An 18,568-nucleotide genomic window follows, 5' to 3' on the forward strand; every position below is an offset into this window, starting at 1 on the left:
ACAAGGCCCTGGTTTGTTACACGGAGGGGAAGGCTGTAGTCCTCATCAGTGTATCGTCTTTACCCCATTCCCTCAAGAAAAAAGCTCCTGATATATCTGAAAAGGGAAGCTCATTAATATTACACTGCATTACAAAACAACCCCCATCCCCCCTTCCAAAAAAAAAAAAAAAAAAAAAAAAAAACAGCAACCAAAACCAAAACCAAAACCAAAGCCCCCCCCCCTCCAAAAAAAAGACCAAACAAACAAAAAAACAACAACGACACAAAAACAACCAAAAACAAAAACATACACACACAAAAAAAAAAATCCAAAACAATCATTCCACCACACCTACAATGTATTGTGTTTTTACTGAATAGATTAGGCTTTATGCACGTTTAGAAGCAGCTTGAAGATCCAGACACCCTTTCTGTTGTTCGCTGCTCAGTGTGTTGATACTCTATTGGGCTGATGTTTTTAGCTTCTCTTGTTTTGTTGCCAGATGGGGAAATGCAGGGAAATTTCATTTTGAGGCATTTAGAAGAAAAAGAACACAAAAGAGATTACCAAATAAACTCTTTTTTGCATATTATTTAGAAGTTTGATTATTCTCTGTGAAATTGAAACATACAGCCTAATTTGTCACTACCTTGTTCCTCAGAGATGGAACTGATACTGTAAAACCAGGAATTATCATGTGCATGAAAGTTTTGCGAATTTCACGAGGAGCCAAGATTTGTGAAAGTAAAATGCAAAGTCTGCACATTGCATTGAATGCCAGTGGCAATTTGCAAATTTTTCATGCTGCCAAAAAGGTTATCAGTTCCATTTTGCAAAAGTTTTGTGCAGCGAATGTTTCTGGTTTTACAGTACTTTAAAAAGATTTTTGAGCAACAAAAAAAAAAAAAAATGCTTTCATTGTGTTTGTGTCCAGGCCCCTCGACTTGCCCCCATGCTGGAGTTCATCAAATCTCTGATGGCCGTCGGCAAACGGCTTCAGGGTCTGCCAACCAGAGAGCTCAGAAGTAAGTCAGTAAAATCTTTTGAAATTGTCCTCCGATCTCGTCTTCTCAAGGATACTGGTGTTAAGAAGTGAATATGGCTGAACTGTCAACTTAGAGCATTATAGTTCTTTGAAAACAGGAAAGGTGAAACGCCCTAACCAATTGTTGCTATACTTTACTGTGTAATCACCATTGATATTCTGGAGCCAGTAAGTGTTGCACAAATCCGAGAGACAAAAAATGAAATATGCAAATGTACTCAAGGAGTTAACACAGCTACCAACTGCTAACCCTTGTCTATTGGTACTCTCCATTGCTTTACGTAATGTGTATTTTAGGTAGATCACAAACAGTTCACTCCAATTATTTGTCATCACATATTTTAAGATGAAGATAAGGCATATTCCCAGATAAAAGAGAATGTTTGTTAAAGATTGCATTTTATTTATAGAAAGTGATTTAACATGTGGTAGAGGAAAGATGTAAAGACAGATATATCCACCAGGTGATGTTTTCTTCTTTTTTGCCAGTTGATTGCTGTAAAAGTGCTAACTCTGTCTTGGCACCACATCATGTTAACATATTGGTATAGGCTTTGCACCATAAACACCGCATTTGTACATATTGACAGAGAGTGTGGTTAACATTCACTAGCCCGCCTATTTTGGTGTTGTGTTTTTGCTGGCCCTGAACTAGTAGACAAGTATTTAGTTTAGCCCTGTACTGCAATTATGTCCAATTGTATTTTGAAGTTTTGACTTTTGGCAGACAAAATTTCAAATATTTTGTATTTTATTCTGCTCTGTTGTTGTTGTTGTTGTTGTTGTTGTTGTTATTAATATTATTATTATTATTATTATTATTATTATTATTATTATTATTATTATTATTATTATTATTATTATTATTATTATTATTATTATTATCATCATTTTCATTATCATTATTATTATTTCATATTCTTGCAGCAAGCCGACTCTTTGCGGAGCTGCAGATGCTGAATCTGAACCTTCCCGCTCGCATCTGGCTTCCGTCCACCTCGGCCACTGACCACCACATCGTACGCATTCCACACACCGCAGCTGTCGTCCTCAACTCAAAAGACAAGGTCAGAGCTCATGTTTCCTGTCTGCAGCATTCTTGGTGACCAGAGTGTACAGCAGTCTTCAGAAATGGCATAATTGTGATAGAGAAAACTGCACAGCTTCATTCCTGAAAATCCAGTTACATTGTAAAATGAACTAAGAGTAATTAAGGAATGTAAATATAATAGCATGTCTGCAACTAAAAGTGAAATTCCTGATGCTTAATTTCATGTAATTGGCCTCTTAATGATATGTTGGTATTTATGGATAACTGTTCTTTTGAAGGCCTAGTAGCAAGCCAGTTCCTGTAAAACGAGGATTTTAAACACTTATGAAATTGTCAGGAAATCCCAGTTCACGAACTTGCTATATGGGGTATAAAGTATTTGCTACACAAGATTTGTGCAACTTTGTATGTGCATGCACAACAGAATGGTGTATGATGTAATGGGTATTGCGATTGTGTGCCAACAGGCTCCGTACCTGATCTATGTTGAGGTGTTAGACTGTGAGAACAAGCACACCTCGCCCCTCCCGGCCAAGATTCTGGAGAATACGCTGCGTTACACCAAGTCAGAGGAAAACCTGAGCGGCGGCTACTTCCATGGCGAGACCATTCCCACCACCCACACGCCGCCCAACGTCTACCCAGGCTACTCCGCCCACGACTCGGACCACGACTGCTGGTCGCAGGAGGACGATGAGATTCTGCAGGTCAGTCTCGAAAGTTTTGTCTTCGTACGAGTATGTGATGGTGTTTTGTGCATGATTTGTTAGGTGTTGGCTCAAATAATGCAGATATGCCACTGTAAAGTTGATGAGATATACTCTTTGGGTAATATATCTAATAGTTGTCTAGCTTTATGCTTTAATTAACAAATTAGAAGAAAAAGAAAAGCGATGCAAAATGCTTGTTATAAGGATAGCAATTTCATTTTTTGCTCGTCAACTTTAGAGGATTGGGCTATATCAGTTCTCCAGAATCCACAGAACAAAAAGATACATTGAATGTGTGAACAGTTTGGACTTTTATCTGCGCCACAATGGGACATGCATGCGTACGTTGACAGATTGCCCCTTGTTATTTTGAGTTGAAAGGACTGAGACAGGCCAAATAATCACAAACTGTTGTCCCTTTAAGACCTCAGATGCCGCAATCGTGGCACAGGCTTGTGGTAGTATGGGTGTTTCCCTTTAAATGGGCTAAAAAACAAAAAGAAAAACAAAGAAACAGAAATGAGGTTGTTGTCTTTTTCAGGTCAGTGGTCAGGCCTGCCAGCAAAATTGAATCACATGGTGTTCCTTCCCTTCATCACGAGAACTTGTCTGTAGCCATTCACTTCCTTTTAATCTTCAACTTCCTGTGCGACACTCACCGCCAACAGACAACAAGATGTCTATAGAGGGCGGTGTCACGTTTAAGCAGCCACTTTTTGTCAAATCTCCCCACCGTGGCGCCTAACTGGGAGAAGTTCTGTTCTTTTGTGGTTTTGTGTGATGTGTGTTTGTTTTTGTGCCAACAAATTTTGTAGCTTCAAATTCCTTATCAGAGACACGGTTCTGTACTTGTTTTTCAGGCAGCTTGAACTCCCTAGCAATTCAGAGCAGCTTGGTATTGCGCTCCATATGGGTTGAGTTGAAAGTCACGTGGATTCATTATTTATAAGGCACAGCTGTGATATTCTGAGATCTGTTTGAGATCTGTCCTATCTTTCATTGAGGGCTAATATGTAACCTTTTCCAGATTCTTGAAGCCTTTTTGATGTTTGGCATCATGATGATAACAGGCAGTGCTGTAGAAATTCAAAATCATTGACACTACTTGTCTGATATGTATCTGTGTCTTAAGAGGATATGTGTATATGGAAGACTTCAGTGTATCGTATGGGCAGGAGTCATTCTGCTATTTCATGGTGGATCAACAAGGAGGAAGTCTGTACTGTATAAGATCTGTTAGAAGCAGGCACATTGACAGAGCACATTTACACATGTGTTCATGTATGGGACAACAGATATGAATCACCTACGTCTACGTCATATTTGTTGCTTCTTAGCTGCTTAGTCACTCTCATTCTGCTGTGCAGATGGTTTCCGGAAAACTCAGAATATCTTGTCATGTCCTGGCAAGAGAACATACATCCTCCCTGATTTGGAAATATTTTTTTGTTGCCCATTGAGATGCATGTGAAAGCGAGTTATCTCCCTGATTATGATTATGTGAATGTTCATAACATAGAGTATGGATCCAAGCAACATTTATTTTTTGCTTGTTTTGTTTATTTATTTGATCCCCCCCCCCCCATCTTTGAGTAGCAGAGATTATTCTTTATATTCTGTTCTGTTCTATATATTCTGTTCTATATATCCATCTGAAATACAGCATCCCAAATATATATGGAAAGAAAATAATCAAATACAGGTGTCATCCTGAAGATAAGTAAACTCTTCCCCCAAGATCGATACATTCACTCTTTGCACAATCTCTCCCCCTCCCCCTCCCCAACAGCAATACTCGAGCTACTCCAAGAAGTCCAGCTCCAGCGACACGATATCGCAGTTCTCGCACGAGAGCGTGACAAGCACGGACAGCAAAGAGCCAGTCTTTATCGCCGCGGGGGAGATCAGACGGAGGCTGGCGGAATCACTGGCAACGCCTTCCACCACGTTTAAGGTGAGAAGAGGTGTCACCTCAACTCATTCGGCTCTCGTCCAAGAGGGGACAAAGTTTACATTTATCGGAAGATAGCACCATCTCTTCTCCAGGCTCATGAAAATATTCCCACATCTTTCTATGGTCATGCTCCTTTAGAACAGTTACTGCTAACTATGAAGCCTTTTCCTCATGGTTAAAGGAACTAGTCAGATCTTGTTTCAGTCTCTCATGAGCATGAAGCTGATTCAAATCATTGTACTATTTTCACCCCACTTTCAACTCATTACTGTCCCCCCTCCAATAAAAAAACAAACAAACCCTGAACAAAAGCAGAGAAACAAAACATGGATGATTTCCTTTTAGTACACAGGTCATTACAAATTGCTGCTGCAATTTTGAAGTGATTCTGACATGGGGAGAGGGGTTGATCCTTCTGTCATTGTTGTTGCCAGAAAGCTATTTGAGTGCCTGAACTTTACTGTATATTTGGTATGTTTTGCAAGCTGACTGATGCTTTTGAAATTAATAACTCTTGAATATATTCTATCCCACAGTTTAAATGCGTAGTGTATCTCCAAGGTTGGTAATTGCAAACTTTTTTGGCTCAAAAAGTGATAATAATTCTTTCTCATAAGGGCAATATGGTTCTTCATTGCAAATTCAACCACTTGAGAAACATATGACATATACAATAGTTACATAGGAAGTATTTGTGTCATGTATGATTGTACAGCATGATCCAGAGGACCCCTCGGCCTCTGCACTGAAGGAGCCATGGGACGAGAAGGCGCGGAGGATTCGGCAGGGCTCCCCCTACGGCCACCTCCCCAACTGGCGCCTTCTCTCCGTCATCGTCAAGTGCGGCGACGACCTGCGACAAGAGCTGCTCTCGTTCCAGTTCCTGACCCAGCTACAGGTGAGAGACATTTTTGCGGCTTTTCTCCTCCCCTCATGCGTAGGTCTGTCAAGCACGAATTACCTTCTGAGTTTGACTTGTCCTTGAAAAAAGGAAATGTTCATGAATATCAGTGTGTGTAGATATATTATGAAACTTGCATTTTAGGAGGAGCTGTGTATGTGGGAGTTTTTCTGCCTAGGTTAAGACTGCATTTCTTTCTTATGCAGTGGCGGATCCAGAAATTCCATAAAGGGGAGGCGCCTTTGAAATATCAAAGGGGGGCGCACGCACCCCCCCATTTTTTTCTTCTTATTTCTTCTGTTTTGACCAAAAATAAAGAGGGGGCACATGCCCGGTGCGCCCCCCTTTTGATCTGCCACTGTTATGTGTCATAATGTGTGGGGTTTTTTTTTAATGAGCAGAGAGTATGGCTGTAATCATGTAATATAAGGTTGTCCTGATGTTGTCCATTAATTCACTGATAAATAAGTGTGTGATTGTTCAAATGCAATATTGTTTGAACAGTATGTCTCGGTGTTAAGTGAACAATCCATCAGGACTGTGATTTGGTGGCTGAGCTAAGAGTAAAGCTATGTGGAAGTATGGTTTGCATTAGAAAAAGTCTTCATATAGTTGCTAGACATAGGAGATCAACCAATGTTCTACTTGACACTGGACATTGGACTATAAAATGCCCACTATATTTCTCCCATAATAGAACATTTGGAACCAGGAGCATGTGCCGCTGTGGGTGCGGCCCTGCAACATCGTGGTCACGTCCAACAACAGTGGCCTGATCGAGCCCATCATCAACGCCGTCTCGCTGCACCAGGTAAAGAAGAACAGCAAGATGACGCTGCTCAACTACTTCTACCGCGAGTTCGGCGGGCCCAGCACCGAGGCCTTCCTGACCGCCCAGAAGAACTTTGTCCAGAGCTGCGCCGCCTACTGCCTGGTCTGTTACCTGGTCCAGGTCAAGGACAGGTGAGTGGGCGTGGCCCTGTTCAGCTCCTTTTGCCCCTCTGGAGGAGAAGACTGAGGTCAAATGACGTTTGTCACATCAGAGCCCGATGCAAAGTGTGCTGATGTTTTGATGGCAGTGCTTGGCAGATAAGGCCATTAAATGGGTTGCCATGTGGCGATAGAAAAAGAGTACAATTTTGGAATGAAGTATGACCAGTTGACTTCCTTTAAAGCCAAATATTGAAACACACTGAATTATGGTTTATTTCTCAGTATCAAAAAATAAAAATAAAAAGATGATACATGTGTCTCTCATGAACCTGAATGTGAATGTATAGATATTAGACATAATATACCGTGATGTCAAGATTTGTGAGGTATTTTATTGCATTGATGAGATTTGGGCAGTGATTTGCCCCAAATTTTCCAGGCCAGTACCAGTTGCATACTGATTTAGATTGAGTCCAAATTGACTGCTGTGAAGAACAAATGTCTAACTTGTGTGGCTGGATTTGGAGTGTTAATTCCTAAAATAATTTCTTGCAAACGGAACAAGATGGGAGTGGGACTGTATATCATTTTTTTTTTTTTCTGATTGTTGTAGACACAACGGCAATATTCTGCTTGACCCTGAGGGCCACATCATCCACATCGACTTTGGCTTCATCCTCTCCTCGTCGCCAAAGAACCTTGGCTTTGAGGCGTCCCATTTCAAGCTCACCCACGAGTTTGTCGAGGTAAGCATGACACTCATGAGTTTCTCTCTTCCCTTGGATGAAAGTGATTTAACTCACAGGATGTTTTGAAAAGCCAATGGCTTGAAATGGATAAAGGTATCCTTTACAAAATATTCACAAGTATATGAAATATCCTCATTTTGATACTGAGCTGAAAGACAAAGATAACAAACAACATAAAATTATGCCAGGCACAACTAAACAATGCACAATACAAATACTAATCTTGAGATGATATTATGCAAAAATAAAAAAGAAGAAAAAAAGAGGAAGAATGGACTGCTTTGTATAGAGTCTGATTTTGTTCAATAGATTGTGTTGTCATCCTGAAGTTAGCATTTTACATATTTACTTATCTTGTTCCGGCGTGCATGGCAAATTATTGAATGTCGTGATGAGTTTATTTGTTATTGTATATGTGCAGGTGATGGGAGGTGTGGGCAGTGACATGTTTGAGTACTACAAGATCCTCATGCTCCAAGGTCTGATTGCTGCCAGGAAGCACATGGAGAAACTGGTGCAACTCGTGGAGGTCATGAATGGTGAGCCTCAGTAGCTATGTTAAAGCTGCACTACAGGTCTTCAGTGTGTGTGCATGTTTTATTGTCATCTTTATTGTGAAACATGGCATGATTTCCCCTTACAATGTATGAAGCAGTTGTGCCCAATTACAGAAGGGTCTAGATGTTGGGATACCAGCTTTAAGTGGATGCTCCTGTCAACTGGGTAGGATTTGAACAAATACTTTTCATGAATGTGCTGAAATTTTTCACTTCTTGATGGAGGCCTCTGGTCAGTGGGGTGAAATCTGTAATAACCATACTCCATGCAATCAAGCTGAAATTGTACCGTATGTCCCCCCCCCCCCCCCCCCCCCCAAAAAAAAAAAAAAAAAAAAAAAAAAAAAATACAACGTACCCTCCACAATGATAACTCTAAAAATAGTGAATCAATCCAAATACAATTTCAGGGTATGAAACTATAATCTATTACCCACATCTTGCAGAAAACCCTATCCGATTTACTTCAGTGGTCAAAGAGAAATGAGGAGTTTTGTAGAGCGCGTCAGGAATCCCTTCCCTCCCAAGTTCTGTCCATTGTGTTCACATATTATGCAGTTCCAAGAGCATCCAAGTGCCTAACATGGAAGATGACATACGATACAATGATCCACATACCTCTGTGACCACTCAACCAAATTGAATGGGATTTTCTGCATGGTATAGCTAAGTTGTTATATTTCAAGATCGTGAAGTTGCATTTAGACGGTTAAATCATATTGGAAGTTACCATTGCGAAAATCCAATTGTAATTTTTTTGGGGACATACTGTATACCCTATGTATTTAGTGCATTTTGAGGGACTTGGAATGAAGGTCTGTGGACCGTGGGCACCACTCTTCTTCGTGTTGGTCCTCTCAAATGCATAAAACATGACTGTGCACTTTTGTGAGGTTCTCATTGTTTGCCCTACATTATTTGTCTTTGAAATGTGATAATTCTGAATGAATGATTATGATTATGATGATGGTAATACAATGTACTAATGACAGTGATTATGATAATGATAGTAATAATGTTAATGTTGTATTTACTTGCTGTATTTTGTGATTGACAGGACCACATGCAGTGCGATACCAAATAAACTATCCCCCTTCTTTTGCATGCATCTTGTTACAATTGTTGCATATTAGAATGTGTTTTACTATTAAGGTGTTACTAAGAGAACGCACTAGAAGAAATTCAAATCTGACTGCATTAAATTAATCTTTTTGACTCACTGGAAAAGCACTGTATATGCTATTCACCCCCATGATTGAATTTCTTTATCACTGTTAAATGTGCATGTCTTTCTTCATGTATGCACTAGCCTGGTAGCTACTGACTACATGCTGCATTTAAATCTCGAGGCTGACATTAATTATGAGTCTCTTGCTCTATCTTCTATCACCAGGTTCTGAGCTGGCGTGCTTCAAGCAAGGTGCCAGCACCGTCAAGGCGCTGAAGGACCGGTTCCACATGACGCTGACAGAAGAGCAGCTCCAGCTCTGGGTGCAGAACATGGTGGAGTCCAGCATGCACTCCCTGACCACCAGGCTCTACGATGGGTTCCAGTACCTCACCAATGGCATCTTCATCTAGGGTTCCAGCTGATCACTAGCTAACCACCAGGCTTTACGACAGGTTCCAGTACCTCAATAATGGTATCTTCATCTAGGGTACCAGCTGATCACTCCCTGACCACCAGGCTCTACGACAGGTTCCAGTACCTCACTAATGGTATCTTCATCTGGGGTTCCAGATGATCACTAGCTGGAGTCAAGGGTTTCTCCCGGTGCCTGGTACCTCACTGATGGTATCTTCATCTAGGGTTCCAGCTGATCACTAGCTGGAGTCAAGGATTTCTCCCGGTGCCTGGTACCTCACCAATGGTATCTCTGCTGAGTGCACTGACCAATTATGGATTACATGAAGGCTTTCTCTTGGTACCCATGTTCCTCGTCAGGGGTATCTTCATCTATGGCACCGACCCAATAATCAAGGAATGCATGAAGAATTGAATCAAGGATTTATCGTCGTACCTTGGTATCTTGGTACCTCACCAATGGTATCTTAGTCTCGGCACAAGCCAATCATGGGATGCATCATGGTTTCTCTCTTGTACCCAGTACCTCACCAGTGTTACCCTCATTTGGATACCAGCTGACCATGGTGCATTATGATGAAGACAATTACCTATTTTTTTTTTCTCACCAATAGATGGCAGACAAATTATGGTTTTGTACAAATGCTTCTCTGTGGTTCTAATACCTCATCACCACGAGAAGCAAATAAACTGTGGTTTGAATGAAATCTTTCTTGTGGTACTTGGTTCCTCACCAAAGGTTCAACTGCCAAAACAGTTTCAAAGTAACCATGGATTCTGGCTGCATGATGAATAAAATATCTGCTCTAATTGCCTCATCAATGGCAGCTCCCTGCAGCACCGAGACTGAGCCTGGAGGCTCATTGATAATTGAAGGGAGAATGTCTTGCGGTGCCTAATGCCCCACCTGAGGTACCCAATACCCTCCCAAAGGTACCCAAGGGGAGGGCAGAGACTGTATTGTGGTGCCTCATACCCCACGTAAGGTACCCAATGCCCCACCAAAGGTACCCAAGGGGACGGCAGAGACTAACTTTGCTCTGTGGAATATTGTCTAGTGAATGATGGCTTGATTACTACATTCCACCCTATAATTGAACTTGATAATTTTTCTAGGCACCAAGTTCTTTATCAAGGGTACTATCATCCCCCTATCATTTTTCTGATTAGAAATCACATGAAATATGTCACCACACTTTTCAGCATTGCACTAGTGCAAATATACATCTCCAAACCAGACCATAATTTCATGATGTGTTCATGTAACATATCAACGTTTCAATGACCAACTTTGCAGACATCACTGTATTCCTGCACACCTAATCATTATCTTCACATTACTGATCTGTCAATCAACGAGGAATTATGCTGTGAAGTATAACTGGTGGTGTGAGGTGCAGTGCTGTCTCAGAGATTTCTCATGAATGTGTTTTTGTTTTTGTCTTTTTGTGAGTGACCTTGCATTGGGCAAGCATGGGTAGTTGGTCATTTCTCAAGTTTCTTTGGTAGCCATTTGATGTTTGGCTAGGATTGATTTGATCCCAGGGATTTCTAAGTTTCTCTCTTACAATCACTTGTTTTTGATTTATTCCAGCAAACCTTAGTATGAAAGATTGATTGCACATTGAAGGTAGTATTAGTCCAATTGCTAGCAACAATGTTGGAAATTGCCGATGCACAGAGAGCACTGCCAATGTGCAATTGAACGTGGTAGACTCATAGAGAAACTTGTGGATCTTCTCAGCTTGTTCTTGTGAAAGAGCAAAAATTGCTCGACATGATATAGAGAACGATCAATGCATGACTGGGTACATATGCATTGGCGCCTTGGGGGATTGATACACCTAAAAGATCAATGAAGATTGGCATTGTTGAGGAGATAGTTTGCGTATGTCAATTCGAAGATCGCATATGAGGAAACACTGAATTGCTGAAGTAGCATGAACTTTTATGATGTGCTTGACAACTGATCGGTCAGAATTGTTGAAGCGGTGATCTAAATGACTGGATGAAGTTAAATTGAGTGACGGAGTGACGAATGCATGAACAAGTGTCAGAAATGGACCAAGATTTGTTCATTATATTAATTATTTTTTATTTTGATTATTTGCGAAAGTGTACATTTCAGTTTGCATGCCTGCATGTAAGGAAACCATACATCTTGTGCAATTTCTTTTTTTTTTTTTTTTTCAAAATGACACATACTTGATGTAGCTGTAGTTAAATAAATATGTATTAAGGGAATGTATTTCAAGCAAGGAGAAACAAAGAAGATTTACAATAGCTGGAATCACATGCTATATGTGATATGGTTGTGTTGAGATATATGATGTATTTCTAATAGTTGACTATGTTTCATCTATTTATCTTCTTTTGTTTAATGCAATTGAAACATGGTCTATTTTTGTGATTATTTTGTGGAAATTGCATCAAGAGAACAAAATTCAATGCTACTTGTACACATACATTCACACACACACATAAGAAAAGAAAGAAAAAAGAAATATATGATTTGTTGAAAATTTCTCATTATGTTTGTGTTTGAGTTTTACGCACAAAACTCAACATACGCTGTATTATGTTGTATGTTTACTCTTATGTCTGAGTGTGAAAGTCACAGCGTGGTGGAGCATTGATATAATTTTTGTCTACTTTGTCTTTTGTGTTTTAGAAATACCTCATGTAAAGTACAGCACAGTTTGGACTGTTATATAAAGTATACACCATATGTTCCATGAATTGGGCCTCGTGCGACAGTTTTGCAAGTGGTTGAATTTACGAATGTGAATCACACTGAAGGAATAGGAGAGAAGTATGTTCAGGGAGAAGATTTACGGTTTCCCACATTGGCACTCATATACATTGCACCTTTGTTACGGATGGCAGTATTTTGGTGAGTTGTTAATTTCTCGAATATTGGTCGAGTCGTGAAATTTGCAAACACCACATGTACAGTATGCAGGGCCACATGTACGCATAGGTGCATTGACGAGATATACAAGGGATTCAGCATGTCAAGCTATTGACTATTTTTTTTTCCCAAAACGGTCTTTCTACTTTGTCACACAGGGTAATGTAACTCATTGACGAAAGTACCAGGAACGCTCTAAATCCGTCTTACTTCCTTTCTTCGCAATCCGTGCATGATTGATCATTTCAGCTGAGGCATGGTGATTATTCTTTGCCCACCCCCCATTCTCTCTCCCTGAAAAAAAAAGAAAAAAGAAAAAAGAAAAAGCGCACAAAGGCAAGGGCAGGTGTTACAAAAGGTGATGCCCCTGGAGATTCTTGTGATTACATAAACTTAGAAATTAACCCCTATGGAATGAATGGCTGATTCGCCACTTCATTCAAAACAATAACTTGTCGGTTACATGTGGTGCAATGCACACCAAAGTATCTACACCTGCATGCGTTTCATTCAAGTTTGCCACACTGACATTTATGATGTGTAAAGGTTGTAGCCATTGGCGTAGCACTTGCCCTCAGCTATATTTCACACACACACACAAACACACACACATACACTCACATACACTTGCAAATCAACTTCCAAGCATTTGCATCCCATCAGTATACATCATCAAGAGTCTTACGTTCCTTCTCTCATTGAGAAATACCCCCCACCTGTCTTCATGGCACGTTTCAACTCGGCAAGTCTCTGCCTACTTTTGTTTTTGTGCACTCTATGCTCTTATTGTGTATCATAAATCCAATTTTCGTAGAGATATTTGCACTATTAAAATAAAAATAGTTAATTGTTTTTGCACCGCTGTGTCTGTTTTCAATTCTGCTTAATTGTAACGTGAACTTTCCTATGTTTTTGCTTAGATCATCTCAAACTTGCCAAATGTACTAAGTTGTAGAGCAAAATCTTGTCATATATGGTGTAAGCAATCAGATCTATTATTTGCACCTGTGTGTAGTTGCATATTACTTCTGTTACTTATCCACGACTTCTCATATATATGTCTTGCTATTTAAACCCCCTCCCCTCATATGCATATATATGCATATGCATTTATTTACATTATGTATGTTTCTTCAACTTTTGTGTGCTACTGATGTACAAGTACAGCAACAACTGTAGCCGTGGCAACATGTGGCCAAACATCATGTCGTAATCACCATAATTCTGTCAGATGTTGCATTGACCGTGGAAATCTTTCTTCAGTGTTCCTTGGAAATGTGCGTACCGATAGTTGCATAGGGGTCATTGCGAAAGATATTTCTTGTGATGTTTGGAGAGAAGGGGACGATCAATAACCGTCAGTGTCAAATATTTCTGTGAATGTGTGCTCCATCGAACTGTTGTGAGAATGATAGACATGCAAATATTTTTCGAGATATTGAATGTATACAATGTACAAATAAATTCTGGAAATCATAGAAAAGCACAGCTCACTGATGTGATGTACGGTTCATTGGACGTTTGCAGCAGAATAGGTTCGGGCGGGAATGGAGAAATGCAAAGTGATGAACAACCCATGCTAGGTAATTTTATACCATATCAGATATCTTATTTTGTGAATTAGTAAACTATGCAAGAGTTGTCAGAATGAATAGAGCCGTGTCTTGAATAGGCGACGGTCATTTTGCGCTGATTCTGTGGAAAAGAGTGTCTGTGGTCATTGCAATGTATACCTTACTATATTTTTGCTTATTTTATTTTCCAACGGATATTGAGTTTGTCAATATGCTTACATCCAGAAATTGTAAAGGTGCCTGTATTGGTATCTTATGACCAAGGTTTGAGAGTGTAAAAGTGTGATGGTTTGTGTGGATGTCATGAAACACACGTACACACGTACACACACACACACACACACAAACTGAACATACATACAGAAACGTACAGTGGGTACATTCAGGAAATAATTTTGGTAATGAAGTCAAATTTGCTGGGTATAAGCAATATGAAAAAAAAAAATCTATAGACACATGGAAACCCTATATCTTGCCAGATGTAAATGAAAAAAATCTGAATAAGCGATGAAAGAAAAAAAAATCAGTGTTTCACATTTTCTTGGCAGGATGATTTCTGTGAGTAGATTGTCTTTGTGTGTTTTTTTTTTAGTTTGTTTGGTTTTTTTTTGCAAATTTTGATTGAGAGTGAGCTGAGCATCTTCTGATTTTTTTTTTTTTCATGTGTAATGAGTCATTTTGGAACATCACTGAGGTAGGCGGGTGGTCAGGTGAACACGTTAAGGGGCTCGTCAGATGTGTGAACACAGTGAATGAACAGTCACTCAAGGGGGCATGCCGGCATCAGGAGGGTAATAGAGTACACTGAATGTAGCTTCTTGCATCATTTGTTTGGCAGAGAGGTATAGATGTCCATTCTTATGTAGAGAATTATTCTCTCATAATCCATTTTGGGGAGCCATTTTTGTCTTTTTCAAAGCAAGTTATCTGTTTGGGGCACCCACTTCAACACCAATTTCTTCTGTATGGTCTAGATGAGGAATTTGGGGTTGCTGAGAAACAGTTTGCATCGAATTCAATAGGAAAAAGGTGGGGAAATGTAGGAAGGTGTCCTAGTTCTTAAAACATTCCTTACTGTGGACATTGTTTTGCTTTTCCCTGTCTCTGTATGAGGAAGTACAATGTGTATTTGTATGTCATAGGAATGATATAGTTTATTAAGATTTTTAGTATTCTGGCCCATTTTATTTCTTTTCCACCTTAACATGGGCAAGACCAATATGGAGTAAAATATTCCCAATACAAGTACATGTATTTTGTTTCAGTATGATTATTAAACATTACTACTGGATGGCTCATTCTGGCATTTATCAACTAATGTGATTAATGATAATCCCTGCGGGCATGAACTGGAATACAGTGCCACATAGACAGGTTGTATTTTCTACATTCTGAGCCGTAGCCCCTTCCAGACTGAATTAGAGAGGACCATAATGGTGAAATCTTTTGTGAGAAATGCAAGTTGATAATTTTTTTTTTTTTTTTAATTGCTGCTGTTATTCTTGGTCATCTAGTTGTCTGGTCTTCTGTCTGGGGTCAGAGTCGACGGTTTGGGGTGGGTAAAAAAGAGTGGGGTCGCAGAGTAAGTGAGAAATTCCCTGAGTTTGAGTCCACGTTGTATTTGGTTACATGGAGTGAAATGGTACATCATTGATAACATGAATTGCCTCTACTTGGGAGTGTGCAAGATCTGGTGTACAAGGATGCCCCATTTTTGGGATGAGGTGGGAGAAATATGAAGAAAATAAAAGCAAGCAAACAAACCATAGTGTCCTCTTCTCTCCTGCAGTGCATCAGTAATTGCTCAAACCAGATGAAAATGCAGATCAGTTTGCAATAACTCGACCTTCAATTGATGCAGTAGTCGCGTAACAGCATGGGCGATTAATTACCACCTGCCACACGGCAGTGGTGGTTGTTGGACATTGGGCAAGGTTGCCGTCTATTCACATGTTGTGAGGGTAACTGCACCAGTTTGCACAGTAACACTGAATGTGCACATGATCTCATGCCAGTTGCAGAGTGGTTTAGCAGAAGATATAATTCTAATGTTGCAAATGCCCCACTCATACTTTGCAGAGGTGTGTGAATCTGCATTTGCAAGTCATCTCACAATTTTCAAACCACCTGCTAAAATATTAGTTACACTGCGAAAATTATGGCATAGGTAGAGATCGGCATACTGCTACAGTATAACGAAATGGAACATGAGATATTTTGCAATGTTTATGACGACTTGTGGAAAGGATATGAAGACAATTATGTGTGATAAGTGTACAATTGTCTTAGTGAAATGCCAGGTTGTAGATTGTGAATATTATTGTCATATGTTTCAGCGAGAATGTATGAAGAAATGTATTGTGTACAGAATAAAATGGTACAAAGTGTACGATAATGTATCGATAGTATTAAACCAAGTGTTGTCTCTTGTTTATTATTCCCTTGTCATCTTGTTCACTGCATCTTTCTCATGTGGAATCAATATCTGTCAGATGAATGAAGCATGTGTAAAAACTTTTGAACATCTAGTCAGAGACTCCAACCCCCAGCACCTTCTGATCTGGAGATTCTCCCGCTTGAAACCCCTAGCAAACGGGAGACTCCAAGTTGATGTGCACGAAGCGCGAAATTCCTTGCAGCTGGGGTCCAGTCCTAGGGTTCTAGATGCTCTCTCGTGCTATATAAGGCTTACTTTTCAACATACGATATGGCAATAAGTAAGAAATCCTTTCCAACGGGAGACACGAGCCAGGGCGGGAGAAATCAAATCTCAAGCGGGAGAATGGGAGATTTCGCAAAAATGGGCATTCGGCGGGAGATCTCTCGTCGAAAACGGAGAGTTGGAGTCTCTGTCTTTCCTACCTGCCTGTTTCATGGCTGTTATGACAACATTACTGTATTATTAGTTTGCAAAATTACATAGGCTGCATTATACAGGAAAGAATAAAAACACCGCCACCACCATTTAAATCAAACATACACCCAAGCAGCTAGTCTTGTTCACTTTAGTATTTGAAAGTGAAGGTTTTTGTTATCAGTCATTGACACTTGAAGTTCATGATGGCTCATTGTTATTGTTGCCAATTTGTAAAACACTGACATTTTTTTTTTTTTTCAAATTCACTAATTTCCTCTTGGGTAGACTATTCACATGTCTGGCAATACAGGTATACCATAGCTTGAGACCAGCATGATTGACATGGGGCACCCATTTTTTTTTTTACGCATCATTGTTGGCTTTTTCTTACAAAATTATTACATATGAAGCAAGACATCCATGAGGACATTTCAAATTCTTCACCCAGGCCTGCATTTAAAGAAAAACAAGAAAAAATAAATCTAATTCCACCATTACTCAGATTTTTGCAATGGCATGCAAAAAATCTCATACAAATTAGTGCATACATGTATTCAACTACTGGTAGACAAACACACGCATCCAAACATGACACACGTACGGGTAATACAATAATCACATTATGTGCATTCAATGAAGTTTGATTTTGTTACAAATATTTAATGCAAGACATTTACACTTTGTACATGATAACATAAAGTTACATCAAAAATCTAAGAGCCTGTGTCACTACCAGGGACACTTTTATGATGCACTTTCAGATTCTGGGCCTTTTCAAAAGAAAAAAAGAAAGAAAAGAAGTTGAAGGAAAGCAAAGTAGACTTGCAACTAAATGTTTTAAAAGGGGGCTGCTGTCCTTGCTAGTGTGAATTCTAAACCAACTGCTCTCCCTCCACCCCCAAAAGAACAACAACAACAACAACACCAACAGAAAACTCAAGGCAAAGTCCAAAAATATCTGGGAATACAAATAGTTTCCCATAAAATTCTACTGCAGTTTGGAGAACACTGAATAAGTGACCAAAAAGTATGATGGGTGGCAGAGGTCTTTAACAAACAGCGATGTTGACAGCACAGTGACCTCAACCATATATTCTTCATTTGGACACATAGTCTCTTAAAAAAGAAAAAAAAACAAACCCACAAACAATATAGTTTCTTCTCCAAAAATCATGCAGTGATGCTTTTATATTTCACACAAGTACGAGACAGTCTTCAATAAGGAAAAATGGCACAGAATCACTAGCAATGACAGGAGACAAATAAATGTTTTGTGGGCTTTCGCAGGCCAGGCCATAGGGAATAATCAAGTGCAGTGGCTGTATGGCTTGTTGAATCTTCTGTATATTCCTACATTCTCAGTGTAAAACATGTAAGGGCAATTTAAAGTATTGCAAATAAAAGTACACAAATAATGGCACATTTGAGATTTCATTGTTGTTAATTGGGTGCTGCACTGAAGGTCAAAAACTAGGTTTTTTTCTTCTGTTGTGCTTATTGTGCATAATACTGTTACACAGCTTCCTGGACAACCAATATCACACTGCAATGAAGTTGATGTGTGAAGGTTTTCTGTTTTCAATGAAACTGAAGCCTTCACCCCCCCCCCCCCCCCCCAAAAAAAAAAGGAGAAAAAGAAGGAAAATTGAATAAGACAAAATAATCAGCTTGAAAAACAAAAAACATGTAAGCGTCCAAGCACCGCGTCATCATCCAGCTTGAATATCACATTGAGCTACTCCTTGATTCCACAAGGGCA

General features: G+C 39.6%; 1 protein-coding gene across 3 annotated transcripts in view; it reads left to right on the plus strand.

Moving 5' to 3' along the window:
* LOC139713379 (phosphatidylinositol 4-kinase beta-like) overlaps window positions 1-9,838 on the plus strand; it is a 40,824-nt gene extending 30,986 nt beyond the window's left edge. For all 3 annotated transcript variants that reach the window (XM_071625114.1, XM_071625115.1, XM_071625116.1), the window contains exons 6-14: window positions 917-1,007; window positions 1,955-2,094; window positions 2,546-2,785; window positions 4,578-4,742; window positions 5,458-5,640; window positions 6,341-6,606; window positions 7,190-7,322; window positions 7,747-7,864; window positions 9,276-9,838. In XM_071625114.1, coding sequence (XP_071481215.1) covers window positions 917-1,007; window positions 1,955-2,094; window positions 2,546-2,785; window positions 4,578-4,742; window positions 5,458-5,640; window positions 6,341-6,606; window positions 7,190-7,322; window positions 7,747-7,864; window positions 9,276-9,463 — 1,524 coding nt within the window. In that variant the 3' untranslated portion in view covers window positions 9,464-9,838. The remainder of the gene's footprint in view (window positions 1-916; window positions 1,008-1,954; window positions 2,095-2,545; window positions 2,786-4,577; window positions 4,743-5,457; window positions 5,641-6,340; window positions 6,607-7,189; window positions 7,323-7,746; window positions 7,865-9,275) is intronic.
* The last annotated feature ends 8,730 nt before the right edge of the window (window positions 9,839-18,568 follow it).

The sequence above is a fragment of the Diadema antillarum genome, unplaced genomic scaffold (genome assembly GCF_040938485.1).
Source record: "Diadema antillarum isolate AM-2024a unplaced genomic scaffold, OU_Dant_1.0 seq00001955_RagTag, whole genome shotgun sequence".
NCBI classification, from domain to species: Eukaryota; Metazoa; Echinodermata; class Echinoidea; order Diadematoida; family Diadematidae; genus Diadema; species Diadema antillarum.